At 54.2% G+C, this 15,798-nt stretch overlaps 5 protein-coding genes across 5 annotated transcripts; 2 read left to right on the top strand and 3 right to left on the bottom strand.

Moving 5' to 3' along the window:
- Positions 1–617: 617 nt before the first annotated feature.
- PG985_005937 (uncharacterized protein) lies at positions 618–1,811 on the top strand (the record flags this gene model as incomplete). Its single annotated transcript, XM_066825706.1, has 3 exons — positions 618–867; positions 945–1,436; positions 1,492–1,811. The coding sequence occupies 3 exons, from the start codon at positions 618–620 to the stop codon at positions 1,809–1,811; spliced, it is 1,062 nt and encodes a 353-aa protein (XP_066688866.1).
- Positions 1,812–2,068: 257 nt separating this feature from the next.
- On the bottom strand, positions 2,069–2,378 carry PG985_005936 (uncharacterized protein; the record flags this gene model as incomplete). Its single annotated transcript, XM_066825705.1, has 2 exons — positions 2,069–2,270; positions 2,329–2,378. The coding sequence occupies 2 exons, from the start codon at positions 2,376–2,378 to the stop codon at positions 2,069–2,071; spliced, it is 252 nt and encodes an 83-aa protein (XP_066688865.1).
- Positions 2,379–7,649: 5,271 nt separating this feature from the next.
- PG985_005935 (uncharacterized protein) lies at positions 7,650–8,756 on the top strand (the record flags this gene model as incomplete). Its single annotated transcript, XM_066825704.1, has 1 exon — positions 7,650–8,756. The coding sequence occupies one exon, from the start codon at positions 7,650–7,652 to the stop codon at positions 8,754–8,756; it is 1,107 nt and encodes a 368-aa protein (XP_066688864.1).
- A 166-nt stretch (positions 8,757–8,922) lies between these two features.
- On the bottom strand, positions 8,923–10,212 carry PG985_005934 (oxidoreductase; the record flags this gene model as incomplete). Its single annotated transcript, XM_066825703.1, has 1 exon — positions 8,923–10,212. One exon carries the CDS (start codon positions 10,210–10,212, stop codon positions 8,923–8,925), a length of 1,290 nt encoding a protein of 429 aa, XP_066688863.1.
- Positions 10,213–12,529: 2,317 nt separating this feature from the next.
- PG985_005933 (calcium proton exchanger protein) lies at positions 12,530–14,372 on the bottom strand (the record flags this gene model as incomplete). The annotated part of the gene is made up of 2 exons (XM_066825702.1): positions 12,530–12,561; positions 12,617–14,372. 2 exons carry the CDS (start codon positions 14,370–14,372, stop codon positions 12,530–12,532), a joined length of 1,788 nt encoding a protein of 595 aa, XP_066688862.1.
- Positions 14,373–15,798: the final 1,426 nt, after the last annotated feature.

The following is a 15,798-nucleotide window of genomic DNA, read 5'->3' as shown; positions in this document are numbered from 1 at the left end:
GAGGCTCATACTTACCTTCTTGGAAGTATCATCGATCGGTTTGTTTCGATTCTGGGGTTTCCATCTCGACATACTAGTTCTGTCAAGATGCACTCCCTGTCAAAGGTACCGTGTTGCTGACGTTCGTCTGCAAGACTTCGACCTGCTGCAACCCGGAACCCCGAGTTCCTGTTGGCGTCGGGACTCTGACCAAAACCTGGCGCTCCGAGTTGGCCAACAGTCTCGGAACCCCGAGTGCCGAATTCGACGTTCAAGATGGGGAGAGGGCATTTACCTACGCCGTCTGGAGGACTACATTTTGGAAAACTCGATGACAGATTAGTTGCACCACAAATTCAGCGATTCTCAAGCGTGGGGTTCGGGGTTTCTGGTAGAGGGCCGCTACATTGCACCCAAATCCGACCATGATGTCGCAATTCAAGGTAGAGAGCAGCTTCCTTTTCATGTCCTCTACATGTAGCATCTTATAAATCCAAATGGTGATTTGCTCACTCAGCGTTCGTCATCACTGCAAGCTTCAGCATGTTCACCAAAGGGTATTTAAACACGTCTCATGGCGGTGTCGAAGTGGTTGCTGAAGCTCTGCACAATACACCATTAACCGAATTGACAGCAAGATGCGCATCGCCAACCGAGCAATCCCCTTGGACTCGACGGTGGTAGTGATTGGCGCCAATGGCTACATGGCTGTAGAGACCTGCGAAAAGCTTCAGCAGGCAGGATACCGCGTCCGAGGCACCGTCCGCAGCGTTGAGCGACACCGTGGTTGGATGCATGCGCTGTTCGATAACGAATGGCCCGGCAAATTTGAGCTGGTCGAGGTTCAAGACTTTCAGGCCAAAGGTGCCTTCGATGAAGCCTTCACAGGTACATACGTACTCCATCATCCCAGTCTGCTACTATCGAACTACTTTGACATTCGGTACTGATTGGCTTCTTATCAGGTGCCGCTGGTGTCATCTACCCTTCGATGCCCATTATCTTCGATACAGACCCCGTTAAGGTATATGAGCCCATGATCCAGGGGGTGGTCAACACGTTGGAAGCCGCTGCTCGTGCCGGCGTGCAGCGCTACGTCCTCAGCTCGAGCTCCAAGGCCGTCCATTCTAACGTCTACGATGGCCCGCGCAAACTGACCAGCGACATGTTCAACTACGAGGCCATCAACAAGGTGCGAGACGGTCCGCCTCCAGATGCCGGTGCTTCGTTCGAGAAGATGGTGAGTGTGTACAGCGCCGGACGGACTTTGGCAGAACTGGCGTTTTGGGATTGGATCCGGGAGCACAACTCGCCCTTCGTGGCCAACTGCGTCGTCCCCGATGGCCAGTTCGGGCGCGTCCTGGACATGGAGAACATCAACACCGGCCCATCCTCTTCCACCGGCCAACTGAAACATGCCCTTCAGGGGCAATGGGACCAGATCGGCTTGGATCTCGGTGAGTTGTTGTTCATATTCGAGGATTCTAGCAACCATGCTAACAATGCTGAAAGCCTTCTTCACCGACGTTCAAGACTCGGCCCGACTGCTGGTGGCAGCTGTGGCCTCGGCATCTATCAAGAATGAGCGCATTTTCTCGTACTATATCAACACAACGTGGAACGGCATGCGCAATAAGGTGCGCGAGATGTTCCCCGACCGGCCGGAGCTTGTGCAAGGGGAGGACCGTCAACACGAGAAAAGAGACTTGTCTTGTGCACCGGGTCCCATCGCGCGGGCCGAGTTCATTCTGCGCGAAGTTGGTCGGCCGGGGTTCGCAAGCGAGGAGGACATCATCCGAGACTTTGTGGCTTCAGTGTTTGGTCAAGTCTGAGCTCTGTGAGGTGTAAAGGAGAGTTTCCAAGCATAATCAATGGTTGATGGACAGGAGAAGAGGCACGTAGGCCAAACAAGAGTCCAATGCGAGTTCTCAATGTTAAAATGTGATTATATCCATTATCCTTCACTAGTTGAGGACTATAACCCTGGGAGATCTTCCCTCATGCCTATCTTCCAGCGCCTCAACATGAATACAAGCGATCTAGTCGAAAACTAATTAATACGAGAAGGCAATATCCAGGGGAAAGATACTCACCAATCGAATAGGTAGCCTTGCTTGCTCGATGACGCCGAAGCACGCGCCCAAGCAGAGTCAAAGTCGTCGATGGCCTTTTGAGCTTTGGCCACGTGGTACTCTTCCCGTTTGGATCCATCTGATGTGAGTCTCTCGACGGTGTACCCCTTATCGTCGATGAATCTCTCCAACATCACCGACTTGGCTTTGCCGGATTTGCTGACACCGTGTAAGTGTCCCCCCATAAAACCACCTTGGAATGAAGTCTTGTACTCACCTCTTGCTCCCGCCGTGCTTCTTTGACTTATGATCAGGACCTTTGGTCATTTTGATTCAATAAGAGACGAGTGGGTTAGGTTGTGGATGTTTCAACTTTCGTGGCGGACCTTGTCAAGGGGCAGCGTTGCTTTGGATGTGTGTCCACCGTGAAGACAGGCCCTCATCATCACCTGGAGCTATTTCCATTGATATATCCATATTGAGTCCAGCTTTCGGAACTGCGCTGTTCCAAAACCTAGGGGATCTATCTGTTGTGTGTATCGATGCTTTCTGGAGGCGGATGCCATGAAGCTGGATAAGTCTGCATAAAGTCCAGATTCTGTCCGACTTATTATACAAGTTTGCATAAAAGCAAGAACCGTTCAGTAACGACTTTGTCAGGTTTTGGACTGCACATGACTGCGCCAAAAGTCTCCACCGGGCTCGGCCGCGATCGGTGGGCCGCGAACTTGGGGTTCCAAGGCAGTAGGTTCGGTGGGAGCAATCATGAGGCGTGATCGTAAACGGTTGGTTGAGATCCAAAGGATCTGCAATGCATAAACTTCGTATTTACATTTCGGCTACAGCCAGCCTTATCTCACCGAAAGCAACCGACGAATCACGAGTCCATAGTGAGGGCTCGCAAGCGGGCTCCAAAATCTGGTGCTCTGTGCCAAAACCTGATGGGAAAACTTGGCACATAGCCTGATGCCAAAGTCTGGGGTCAAAGCCTGCTGCTCAAATCCTGAGGTACGTACAACGCAAGCCAGGCACCGCTGTCGCTTCCAGCACAAATGCTGACATAGCTCAAAACATGCTGGGCTATCAGGCAAAAAGTTATATCCACCTGGCCATGCCCATCCTCAAAAGTCAAAACTGAAAGTGGCAGAGCCATGTAAAACTCCTCCCTCGGTGATATTTGTCCCGCCCCTGTCTTGACGGCTCCAGTCATCCTCATCAATTGTGATAGCACTACACTTCTCTTGGCAAAAGCGTACCCTTTTGTTCTAAGCACGATGGCAACTTCCACATCTACCATCCCCAGAGAGGACTGGGAGAAGCATAGAGCAACCATATTTGAGCTCTACTGCGAGAGAGGACTACCCCTCACACGACGAGGCGAAGCCAAGGGAACGGACCAATGTGTCGACTGGGTCATGAGGCGTCAGCACAACTTTGCCGCAAGGTTGGCTACCCGTCCATCTCATGCTCGCTTCCCTGGCCACGCTAACGTTTTACATAGTCAATCGCAATATGAAAGCCAGTTGAGACGGTGGGGAGTCGCTAAAAACCTCAAGAAGGACGAATGGCTCTCGCTTCTAGCTGATCATGATCGACTTGAGGAGATGGGGAAAGAGGTCCGGGTCGTCATCTCTGGCAAAGTCCAGACCAAGGAAAGGGTCAGGAAAGCCCGGCATCGTTATGCGAAATCGTCGGTGGCGAGAACGCATGGCAGTGTACAAGGTATTTCAATCCTGAAACATACCCGCATGTACTATCTCTGACTTCGGGCAGGCACAGCGCTCACACCTGGTCGCCAGGCTTTCGTCGAGATCAAGGAACGTGGCGTATGGAAGCGCTGGTCCTCAGACGGTCTCCTCGCGGCGTCAAACGCCTTGGTCCCGAGCCTCAGCCCTCATCAGTCATCTGTCAGCAGACCCCCTCAAGCATTGCCGAGTATGCCGGCCTCTGTACCATTACTCCAGCGAATTGAGACTTTTCCTAGAAGCCCGGACGTGCCTCAGTCAATACTCCCGGCCCATTCGCCGGAAGAGTATTCCTTCGGAGCCGGATTGTTCAACCAGCCATTCTCAAGCCCAGACTTTGATATCAATCGCTTTGATCCAGAGCTAGGAGTTGTTGGAAGTGGCACAGGCTCCCATTCTACTCTTGGGGCTGGGTTTGACTTCTTTGGATCATGCATAAGTCCACGGGTTCTTCAGAATGATTTCATCTGGAGCGATGACATATGGCCTAACTTCCTGAGGCACAACACTCTCAGCAGTCATGCAGGCTCAGATACCTCAATGAAACTCACCCAAAGGGACTCTGCAGAATCACAGCCGTCCTTAGCGTTACTGTTGCGTGGAGAATATGCCAACATCACAATCAACGGTTCAATACCTCGCGTCATAGAGCGATTCCAGTCTTTGGTTTCACCGGACTCCCTCTTCTGGCAGAGCTATCGCTCATCTACAACTGTTGGTGCAGCGTTTTGTGTTGAAAATGCCCATTTCACTACACTGCTGTACTCGATGATGAATGGATTTGCTAGTCTGGACGATGATTCCCAAGCTTCAGTATTGGGGATGCTTAGCGGACACGAAGGATATCTCAACCACTTGAGGCATCTTCTCCTGAATGGACCAGACTCTTTGGCCAAACAATTAACGGACAACCTCTTTAGGTCAGCTGTCACATCGAACGATGCTAAAACTGTTTCAATGGTGCTTGAAATTACTCGAAACAGATCGAGTATCACTATCGACTTGAACGGGTGTGCGTGTAAGGACCGCGGAGAAACCGTGAGTCCGATAGTACTGGCCTTGCGTTCTGGAAACGAAGAGATGACGAAAGTACTCTTAGAGGCCGGGGCTGATCCAAGGATAGTACAGCCTGCTGGCACTGAAACAAAGTTGTGGCCTGTGGAGCCAGCACTCAAAATCGCCCTCAGGCAAGAGAATTCAACGGATCCGGCCAAATCTCGCATTGTGTCGTCTCTCATAGAGTATGGCGCAGAGGTTACTCGTGAAACGGTCGGGCTAGCTATTGAGCGAGCTGGGGAGGAGCTGCTGGTATTCAAAACGTTGATGGAAGGCCTCCCAGCCGCCAGTCACATGATCATGTTCCAGAAACGTTACGCTTACGCTGAAGAGACGGTGGCCGAAGAGGCTGTGCAGTTCGTTGAAAATTCGGTTGCTACATCCGTCATTCAATGGATGATAAAAAGCTGCGAGTCAACTAGCTGCGGAAAGTGCGTCGCAGATCACCCTGAGGCAATCAACAACATGTTAGCACGTGCTGCTAGGCGCGGGAACGCCGACCTGGTCGAACTCATTGCTCAGTATGCTACATCACCAACTGCTGCTCTCACAGGCGCAGTTCGAAGCGGGAATTTGCAGCTGGTCCGCCTTCTCATCGACAGGGGAGCGCGTGCAGATACTTACGTCAGGATTGAGGGTGACTGGTCTACACCTCTGGCTGAAGCGATTAGTCAAGAGGACATGGGCATGGTCGAAACTCTACAGGAATATGGAGCTTGGGACTGCATTAATGAACCAAACCATTTCGAAGCCGCTACTACCGCTGCAACAAGGGTTGGAAGTATCCGTTACCTTGAAACAATTCTTCATTGCGCTCAACCACGAATGAGGAATTACCTGGACGAGGCTACCTTGGAGGCTGTGAAGCACGACAAACCTCAACTTGTTTTTGCATTATTAAAGCTCGGTGCGAGCGGCGAGAAATTGGTTCACTCCCGCCATTTACATGTCCGCTACGCTCTACAAAACCAGAGTCGGGCAGTTGTCGAGGCTCTCCTCGAGTCGGATTGGGGATATGGTGTATTCGACGACGAGTATCCCTCAGATATCTACGATGCAGCGGACTTGGGCTTATCCATGGAACTTGCGTATGAATGGGGAGAAAAAGACATAATAGCCGCGCTCAGCAGCATGGGGTTCCCTTTGGACCGGGGGTACCACAAAACCCCCCTCGCCATTGCGGTGATGTCAAGAGACATCAGATTGGTGGAACACCTGCTGGAGGCCGGAGCCGATCCAGGAGCAAGGGCCAACTCCGGTTGCACACCTCTTGGGACCGCTGTTGAAGGTCGAGATCACGAAATGATGAATTATCTGTTGTCCAAAGGCTCGACGCCCGCGGACATCAAAGCCTTCAGCAAGGTATTGAAGCAAGACATGACGGCTTTCTCGAAACTCCAGTCAGCGTTCTCAGCCAAGCATCCCTCTGGATTGAAAGGGTTTGGTGGCGAGCTGATCATCGAGGCTATGTATGTCGACGACGGGCCTCGAACTAACTCCCTTATTGAAATGAAGGTTGATCTAGACACTTTAACAAGCTGGTACTTGTTTAGAAAACGAAACAAGAAGGACCTAGGTCTTACAGAAGGCTTTGAAAACGACATGGTGAAGAGGGATTTGCACGAAAGGATAAGTCCCCTGGGATTTGCCATACTCCATGGCAGGGGCCGGAACCTGCAGCTCATTGGCCGACTATTAAGTTGCAATGCCCAAGTCGATAACATCGCTACGGAAGGCGAGTTATGTGTGCAGACACGCAGTGGCGATGGGAAGCGCGTTATATCTATTAGACCGATCAGAAAACTTCTGTTTTTACGAACACCATTACTCCTTGCGGTCGAAATAGGATCTAAGGAACTCGTTGCGATGCTGCTGGGAAAGGGCGCCGATATTGATAGACCTGCGCGGCTGGGAATCGTTTACACCCCATTGCAAAAGGCCTGCGAGATAGGCAGCTACGCCATGGTGGAGTTCCTGCTCCAGAATGGAGCTAAAGTTAACAGCCCTGGCGCACGGCAGCATGGCGGTACAGCGATACAAATGGCCGCCAAGAGTGGTAGCTTGAAAATATCTGAGCTATTAGTCCAGCATGGTGCTGAACCGCATGCTCCTGCACCCGAGTTAGGACGTGGCCACACGGCATTTGAATGGGCTGCTGAGATGGGTCGTTACCACATCTTGCTCTTCCTCTGGAACACGGCGCCGCGAGATGGCTTCAGAGGGATCCTTGATAGCGCACGTGAGCTTGCACGGGAGAATGGACACAGGGGGTGCGTCGATATCATTACATCGATGATGTTCAATCCATCGTCTAGGTTGTTAGTCTCGTCGGACGCGGAGGGAGATGGATGTTGAAGGGTTCCTAGCGTTCACGTTCTTATATTTCAGACTCATATGTCACAGCACCACTTTGTGTGATCACTGTAGTAAGCTTTTGCGAGTATCTCAGTGGTGACTGCGGAGAACCTTCTAAGGCCATTTGCATCATTCACTGCGCCATCAGGACCCGACCGTATGGGTGCCAGGATGCAAGGGGTCTCCGTGAAGTAAGGGATGAGAGTGGTTGTTGGCTCTCTGCGCCGTTGGAGCCCCACTCCACCTGATCAGTCGCCTGCTGCAACTGGGAGACCTTCCGCCGTGGCTGCCTGTTATACATATGAAGTTCTACAGAATATATCACAGTGTTCGATTATTCCACAGCCGCTTGATTATTCCACGGCCGTTTGCCTCGTAATTACGCCACTCCCGAACTTACACTTTCTCACTCGACAGGAACCCGCCCGGATTTGGTGGCACGATGGCCAGTAACAAACGCGCGGCGCTTCTCGGCGCCCACATGGGAAAAATGACAAAGCCATCCGAGCTTCGCCCCGTTCTGACCTCGCTGAACGGCGACAACAGCTGGCTCATGTCCTTCCCAGTCCCGCCCGACGAGGGGCCCACGGCAACGAAGCATCGAAAGGTGTACTACCACATTGTCTTTGATCCATGGTTCCAGTCCTCGGGCGCGGCCGTCACTGTGGCCAGCTGGATCATCTGGGCGGCCCTGACAGCGCAGTCGACCATCCAGAATGGTGATGACGTCGAGCAGATCGCACGCGAGATCGAGCTCAGCGCGGCCAAGGCGGGCTTGGTCGCTGGTAACGAAGAACCAGGAGGAGGAAACGAGCGGATGGTAGACGCCATCGTCATCAGCTCCCGCGTCACCGACCACCTTCACGAGGAATCTCTGCGCCAATTCGACCGCCGCATCCCTGTGGTGGCGGTGCCCGACGCGGCTGTTATCCTGAACGGGTGGGACTACTTTGATACCGTCGTCTCCATGCAAGATATGGGCGGCGACGACGGATCGGAATGGCAAGGCTTGCATCCTAGAGGCCCCTTACCAGGCTGGCTAACCCCGTTCCGCCTGAGGGAGAGCGCGCTCAACTTTGCAATTGTGATCGTATGGTCTCGAGGGCTTGTAGATATCGAGGTTAGTGGAGCTGCTGCTGCACAACAAACACCCCAGCACGAGGCGCTCTGGGTGTCGCCGCACGGCATGCATCTGGAACAGCCGCCGTTGCAGGCGTTCCTGCGCGATACCACCAAAACCGTAAATGTTCTGGCTATGCTTCACCCCCTCAAGGAAGGCTTCACGTGGGGCTGGAACACCGTGTTGGGGGTCACCGGCGGACTGGCCGTCGAGAGAGCTTTGGGCGGCCCCAAGTATTGGATCCCCACGGCGAATGCGGCGTTGAGCTATTGGGGGCTGTTCATGTTGCGCGTGCAGGACATACCGAGAAGCATGGAGTGGGGGCTGGCAAAAGAAGAAAGAATTGCCCGGGAGAAAGGCGAGGCAGTGGTCGAGAGACGTCCCAATCTTGTTCAGGTTAAGAGCGGCGAGTCTTTGGTTCTTGAGTAACTATTTTCGTAGCAGGTGCGGACCACAACGTTTCATTGGTTGGAATTGTAGTACCGTATACAGAAATGTCATCTCGGCCTGCTTGTCTGATTTGAAATGGGAAGATCCTGTCGCTCTTCAAACCCACATCTTGGTTCAGAATGTACCCTCGTTGGCCTCCCTATCATCATGTATCCTTGAAATAGTCAGGCAGCCCAGTCTTGTCGGTCTCGGCAAAGGCTGCACTGAAATACTTCTGCGCAAAGTCAATGAACCCCGTCCAACATACGAAAGCGAAGATGTTGTTCCGCACCCAAATACCCCAAGCCGTTTGCGGTGCCAAGAAACTGTGGACGAGCGGCGGGATCTTCTGCAGCCCGGCAACGATGGGCCGCATCCGGTCGTCGTACCCCTGAAGTCCCGCCGCCAAGTCCCCGCGGTGTCGATGGATCTCGCCCGCCAGCACATACGCCCCGGCCATGGCCAGACTCGTCCCCGTCCCAGTAGGGCCCGGAGCATGGCCTGCATCGCCGACGAGGGCGAACTTGCCCTTGTACAAACTCGGCAGTTTAATCTGCACCATCTCGGAGGCGTAAAAGTCGTCTGCGTCCGCGATCAGCCCGGCAGCCTCGTCACATATCCAACCCGCACCCGTATACTGCTCTACAACGTATTCTCGAAGCGCTTTATCTCCCCTTTGGGCGGCGTCCCGGAAAGGCTGGGTGTCCGGGTGAAACTTCAACATGGTAAGGCGATTGGAGCCAGTGGCGGCATTGGGTGCGTCGATTCCCAGCATGCGCCCGCCGACAGCATTGTACCCATGCCCAAGTCCACCACTGGCTCCCTTGAGGAGATCGCGGCCCGGCGGCGTCGAGTAGTAAGCAGCCCAAGCGTTGGCGGAGTGGACATAGTCTCGCGCGTCACACCCCAAGCCCATGGCGCGGGTTCGAGACGTGGCCCCGTCGCAGGCTACGACCAGATCAAAGGTGGTGGTGGGATGGCCGTTCAGGAACTCCACGGTGATCTGCTCCTTTTCCTCCGAGCTCGTCTGCGACTGCGGCTGCTGCCACTTCATCGAGGCGACTTGCTCACCAAAGACGTAGCTGATGTTTTTGTTGTCCTTGGTCAGGTCAAACAGAACCCGGGATAGGTCGCCCCGCAAGATCTCGTACTCGGAGACCAGGGACTGCTGGTCCGGGTTCCCCGTGGCCGTGATGGTGCCGAAGCGCCGGCCGTGGGTGTCGACGAAGCTGATCCCCTTCATGGGGAGGATCTTGGCTCGAACCGCCTCCTCCATCCCGGGGATTCTCCGCATCACCGTCACCCCGACGGTGCGTATGTCGACGTTTTGTCCGTTGGTTCGCAAGGTCGGGAACCGTTCAATCACGGTGACTCGAGCTCCGGCTTTGGCGAGCCAGTAGGCGGCCATAGGGCCTGCGATGGATGCGCCGACGACGAGAACCGTGGGCTGCGACATGATCATGCTCATGAACAAGGTTGGCCTCCAGAGTGAGAGTATCTTGTGGTGCCATGGCGAATATATAAGATATATATGTAGACGAAGTACAATTCTCCGTGGCAGCGCTGACACTAGCGAGCTGGCTTATTTGGGTTGGATTGGCCAAACAAACCAGCCTTTGGCGGCTGACTAGCTCGGAATAATCGAGCTCGGGAGATACGACAACCCGAATAGTTCTTCAATTACGTCACCGACTGCAACAACTGCCACCCACCCATCAACCAGCTCTTCGAGATCATGCGACATTCGGACATGTAGCGTTGGCCGCAAAGTCCGGCGCCCAAGCTGCGGGCGACCGGACAAGTCCACCTAGTCACCATCAGAAACGGGTGGCTTAGCCTTGGGGAATGCAGTGAGGCAGGAGGCTATCGAGACTTGTAAATTCAACGAAATGTCAAACTCGGCGGTGAAAGCCTAGAAGATGGTAAGCCTAGAAGCGGGCTCCAACTCACATCTGCCCAACGGTTTATCGAGGACAATCTCGACGAACACAGCATACTGTTTATACCGTATAAAGTACGAAGCAAGCGCGGCACACCGACAGCGTCGCATACGCTGGTGCCGCCCGCCTCATCCCTCAACACGGATTTGAAGAGTGGATTTGAACCAACCAGGGAGGAGATGGAAAGTCGAGAACCGCCCCGTTTTTGCCAATATTCTCGAAGGGTGTTCCTCATGTGACCGCAACCACCATTATGGGAATTGACTTCGGTGGGAATGATTGAATTGGTAGAAAGGGGGACGGGGGCGTCAAACGCAAAGTTGAAGATCTGGAGCGTGGCCAAGACCAAGCAAGAGTTGTCAACGGGATTTCAGCCAGCGAAGAAGATGTAGCCAGGAAAATGTCACCAGATATACTTTCTATAATCTAGTCATGTTTTAGCAAACCATGTGATGTCAGGGTCGATTGCCAGTCACGCAGCCATTCAAGTCAAGACCTAAATCTCGGGAATGCATGTCACTTTAGTATGGCCCTAGAGAAAAGAGGTGAGATCCATGTGGTGGTAGAAAAGGGGACTCGCCTATGCACTTGCCATGTTCACTGCCTGCCTAGGGAACCCCCTTTCCCACTTCCAAGCCCAATACGTGCACCTTGTGGCCACGGAGTCAGTCCCGGAGTGGCAGCGAGTCGGATCACCGGTAAAGTACACGGCATCAAAAATTCGACGGCTCTTTTCGTTTCCTGTCATAATGAGTTCCAACGGCCTGAAGCACACGGCTAGAAAGGTTGTGGGCATTTCTTGAATCCAAGTATCCCCAAAACCACAAGATGTTCACCCAGGAACCAAAATCGTTGCCAAACTATTGTTGAAACCTAGTGCCTTCAGGCTATGTCGTCGATAACGATGAGTCGCCAAGATAGACATCACACCCAGCAACCTCGTCCTCCTTCTGACGGGCAAGGGATCAATCATAGGGGCACCGTACGTCCAGAATTGCCCGTCATGCCCTATCCAGAGTGCAGTGGCAGGAGAGTAAGCCAAGGTCGACTTGGTCCTCACCTGCAGACAGTTTCCTTCATATGGCCCAGCATAGATGCAAATCGTCACGATCGATACCTCAATCTAAGCTGTCCGCCTACCCAAGATAACAATAAACCAATCGGTGACAAGTACCACTAGACTACATAGACAGGAGACAGCATATAACCGTGGACGAGCCGAAGGCAAACCGGAACATCGCGTGAGATCACCGAGGCACGAAGGCAAGAAAAAGCCACGTGGGTTGCAGTCAATTAAAATCTTCATTTGCGTGTATTGTGCATAAACCTATGACTGGGTCACATACTGCTCACTGACTATCGTGGTATCAACCGATATCCCTCCCTCTCGCTCACTGGGTTGAAGATGCACACACAACGCCCCTGCTGCGTGGCTGGTATATCTCCATCTGACTGATCAACGCCAAGCGGCCGTCTCTTTTTTTTTCGTCATGAAAATTATCTAAAGATTCGCAATCATTCAAAGCTCTCAGAGGTGTAGTCCGTGGACACGGCCATCTTGTATAGAAAAACTCCCGTAACGCCGCGCGCAAAGAGAAACGATTCCCCGTGGTGAGTAGACACTACCGCATACGGAATACTGCGAGAAAAGAAGGCCAGCGCGGGCCGGCTGCGTTAAAGGATGTACAGGGAACTGAACAGAAGGCTGAATCGAAGCGTGACGTATATACAGCTGATTGTATAACTTGTACAAGGTAGCTCGAGGCTTTATTATTTTTTAGTTGGGTTATAAGGATGCCTTGAAAGCATTATCCTGGTTGGTATCTTCCTTTTTTATCCTACTGTGCCTGGCGCAGCGGGGTAGACTAGACGAGGAGTCAGTGACAAGATCGAGAAATGGAAGGGGACAGCAACACTTACACCACGCGCAAACTGCTATTATTATGTAAAGACAGATGAGCAGCACGCCCTCGAGCCAGTGACTCTCGCCGTCGCCAATGAGGTAGTTGACCAGGAGCACGGACAAGAACAGAACGACGATCTGGAACGTGTCGAAAGCAAGCGTCATCTCCTCGGCGCCCATGCCCCAGCCGATGATGATGAGAAGCGGGAGGAGGAAGAGCGAAACCTGCATGGACGAACCGACAGCGACACCGATGGCCAGGTCCATCTTGTCCTTGATGGCGACAGTGACGGCGGTGGCGTGCTCGGCGGCGTTGCCGACAATGGGAAGGAGAATCAGACCGACAAACTCTTCACTGAGACCGCCCTCGGTGGTAACGGCCGAGATGCCGTCGACCATGAACTCGGCGCAGAGGGCGATGATGACGGTGGAGATGGTGAGCTGGGCGATGGCGACCCAGAAGTGCAGCTGGGGGTCTTCGTCGTCGTCCTCTTCCTCGTCGTCGCCGTCGCGGGAGGCGTTCTGGCGGGCCTGGCTGGCTTGGGGGCCGGCGGTGGTGGCGGCCATGACGGCGATGCTGGCGACGGTGCCGTGCACGCCCTCGGAGGCCACGTTGTTGTTGTTGTTGGAGTGGGTGTAGGTGGCCGTCTTCTCGGAGGTCTCGTTGAAGACGTCGGCGTGGGTCTTGAGCTGGAAGTAGAGGTAGCAGCAGTAGACGAACAGCAGGATGACGCTAACACCCCGCGAGATGGCGGCGACGTGGCGGTCGTCGACGGCGTGGTTGTCGACCTCGTTCTCGTAGACGTTCTGCTTGAAGACGGTGGGGATGATGTTGCTGGCGACGGCGAGGGCGAGCAGGCTGGCGGCGGTCTGGGCGACGACCTGGTTGAAGCTCTGCTTGGGCCGGTTGAAGCCGCCAAAGAAGAAGCACATGCCGAGGACCAGTAACAAGTTGGACAGGATGCTGCCGATGAGGGAGGTCTGCACGATGATGTACTCCTTGTGGATCAGGGCGATGACGGCGACAATCAGCTCGACGGCGTTGCCAAAGGTGGCGTTGATGAGGCCGCCGAGGGTCTCGCCGGTGCGCAGGGCGATCTCCTCGGTCGCGTTGGACAGCATGTTGGCGAGCGGGATGATGGCGATGAAGTTGACGGCGAAGATGATCTTGCCGTCGAAGCCCGTGTAGTTCATGGCGATGCCGATGGGCGCGGCGACGAGCAGGATGTTGATCCAGGAGCCGAGGATGGTGCGCCGCAGCTGGTTGCTCACCGTGAAGGGCTCCTTGGGCTCGACGTGCTTGAAGAGGGCCGAGTCCTTCTTGGGCTTCTTCTTCTTGGAGTTGTCCACCTCGTGGCCGGCGGCGTTGTCGCCATCACCCAGGCCCGTCGTCTTCCTGTTCCTCACGCCGTCGGGGTGGGGCGCGATGGGCACCTCGCGCGAGGCGCCGTTGGTGTTTTCGGCCGTGGCGAGGGCCTCGTTCTCCTTGCTGTTCTGCGACTCGGAGCGGCCGTGGGAGGAGGGCAGGCGGTCGGGGACGGTCTGGCTGTGGGCCAGGAGCATCGAGTTGCGGTTGCCGCGGCCCGTCTCCAGGTCGGCCGTCCGGCTGCGCGAGCCGTGGTGGATGTGGCCAAAGGGATTCCACCCGTCTTTGCCCTCCTTCCGGGCCTGGGATTTGCTGCCAATGAGGTTGACTTGGCTCAGGTTAGCTAGTGACCCTCCGGTTCCCCGCCGCTGCAGCGACTGCATCTCGTGGTCGGACGACATGGACATGGCTGTGCTCCCTCTCTCTCACTACGCAACACGAGAAGGCGCACAGTGCCAAGAATTGGAGAAATAGTGCGCGACAGAAACGAGGCCAAACGAATAGGAGATGATGGAAGAATCATAAAAAAATCAATAACGACAGTGAGAGGTGGTCTGTGTGGGTAAAGGTAGTACGTATGTGAATACGAAGAATGACGAAATGGCTGCCAATGGATGGGGCCTGTCATGTAGCAGCAGCAGCTAGTCGGCGCTCTCTGGCGGCTCTGGGTTTGCTAGGCGAGGAACGCTGGTCCTGTCGCGCTGGTAGCCGGTGCAGGAAAAAGAGAGGTCGAGATGAAGGGAAGACAATTGCAACGGCAACGGCAATGGCCTCGGAGACAATGTAAATGGCCGGCGACCCAAGGGAAACATTGTTCCAGGGGGGAAATGGGCAAAAGAGAAACGTGCAATAATAACCACGGGTTGACCATGCAATTCGCGCGATGGAACAGGAGCCGCCAAAGTTGTGGTTCGCCAAGTGCTGGGAACGGGGTCCCGGTGACGACGGTGTTTAGGAGGTTGATGCTTGTCGGCTCGGTCGCCCTCTCGCCTTGCTTGGCTGCTGGTGCTTGGTGCCTTTTGGCTATGGGCAGCGTACTATGGGTGCATTGCTTGGCCTGCTTAGGCTGCTTTGCCCGGCGTTGGACGAGAACAAATGAACCGAGGGTGGGGGCAGTGGGTCGTCCGCCGCAGGAGGGCAAACGCAGGGGCACAGGCGGGCAGGGTTACTGGGTTACAGGCCTGGATTGCACGCTGCCGGGTGCTAACGTTGTAGGGAGACTTGCTCGCGGTGGGAGATGGGGATGGGGGGAAGTGGAAGCTGGCTTGGCTTTTTTTGTGCTTCTCTTCTTGGCTTCTTTGCTCTTCGGGGCCGACTCGGGGCTCGCTCGTCAATCAATCAGTAGTAAAGAAACACCTGCACTTACGACGCTCATTCTTCAGGTTGTGGAGGGCATTGCGAGTATTTTGCGACATGTTGGCCGGATGGTCGAATTAGACAATGCAAAAGTAAAAGATTGCAGAATGTCGGTGATGGTTGAAGCTGACGGGATTATTTCTTCCGGGTGGTGATTGTTGTTATTGTTGTCGCAGATGCAATTGCGGCGTACAGTAACAAAGAAGGGCGGCCCCGAAATGCCAAGCAACCAACCAAATGATGGCGATCGATCTCTTCCCCTTTGCCCAATTATTAATAATAACAGATAGCTGGTCGAAACGGTTCGTCTAGCAGATGTATGTCGAAAGGGATCTCTTGTCGGTCCCAGGTACTGTCGAATTAGGCCCCTCGATCGATGCGGGAGGTAGATGTAGATTTCCAGAGATGCGAGGGTGATGCAACTCTTGGCTTGGGCTTTGGGGCTTGGCAGCGGCGCACAAGGAGTTGGTTGACGAT

This window comes from Apiospora marii, assembly GCF_038362585.1.
Source record: "Apiospora marii strain CBS 49790 chromosome Unknown utg000003l_segment0_segment0, whole genome shotgun sequence".
NCBI classification, from domain to species: domain Eukaryota; kingdom Fungi; phylum Ascomycota; class Sordariomycetes; order Amphisphaeriales; family Apiosporaceae; genus Apiospora; species Apiospora marii.
The sequence above is the reverse complement of the archived record's forward strand: the minus strand, read 5'-3'. Positions and strand labels throughout refer to the sequence as shown.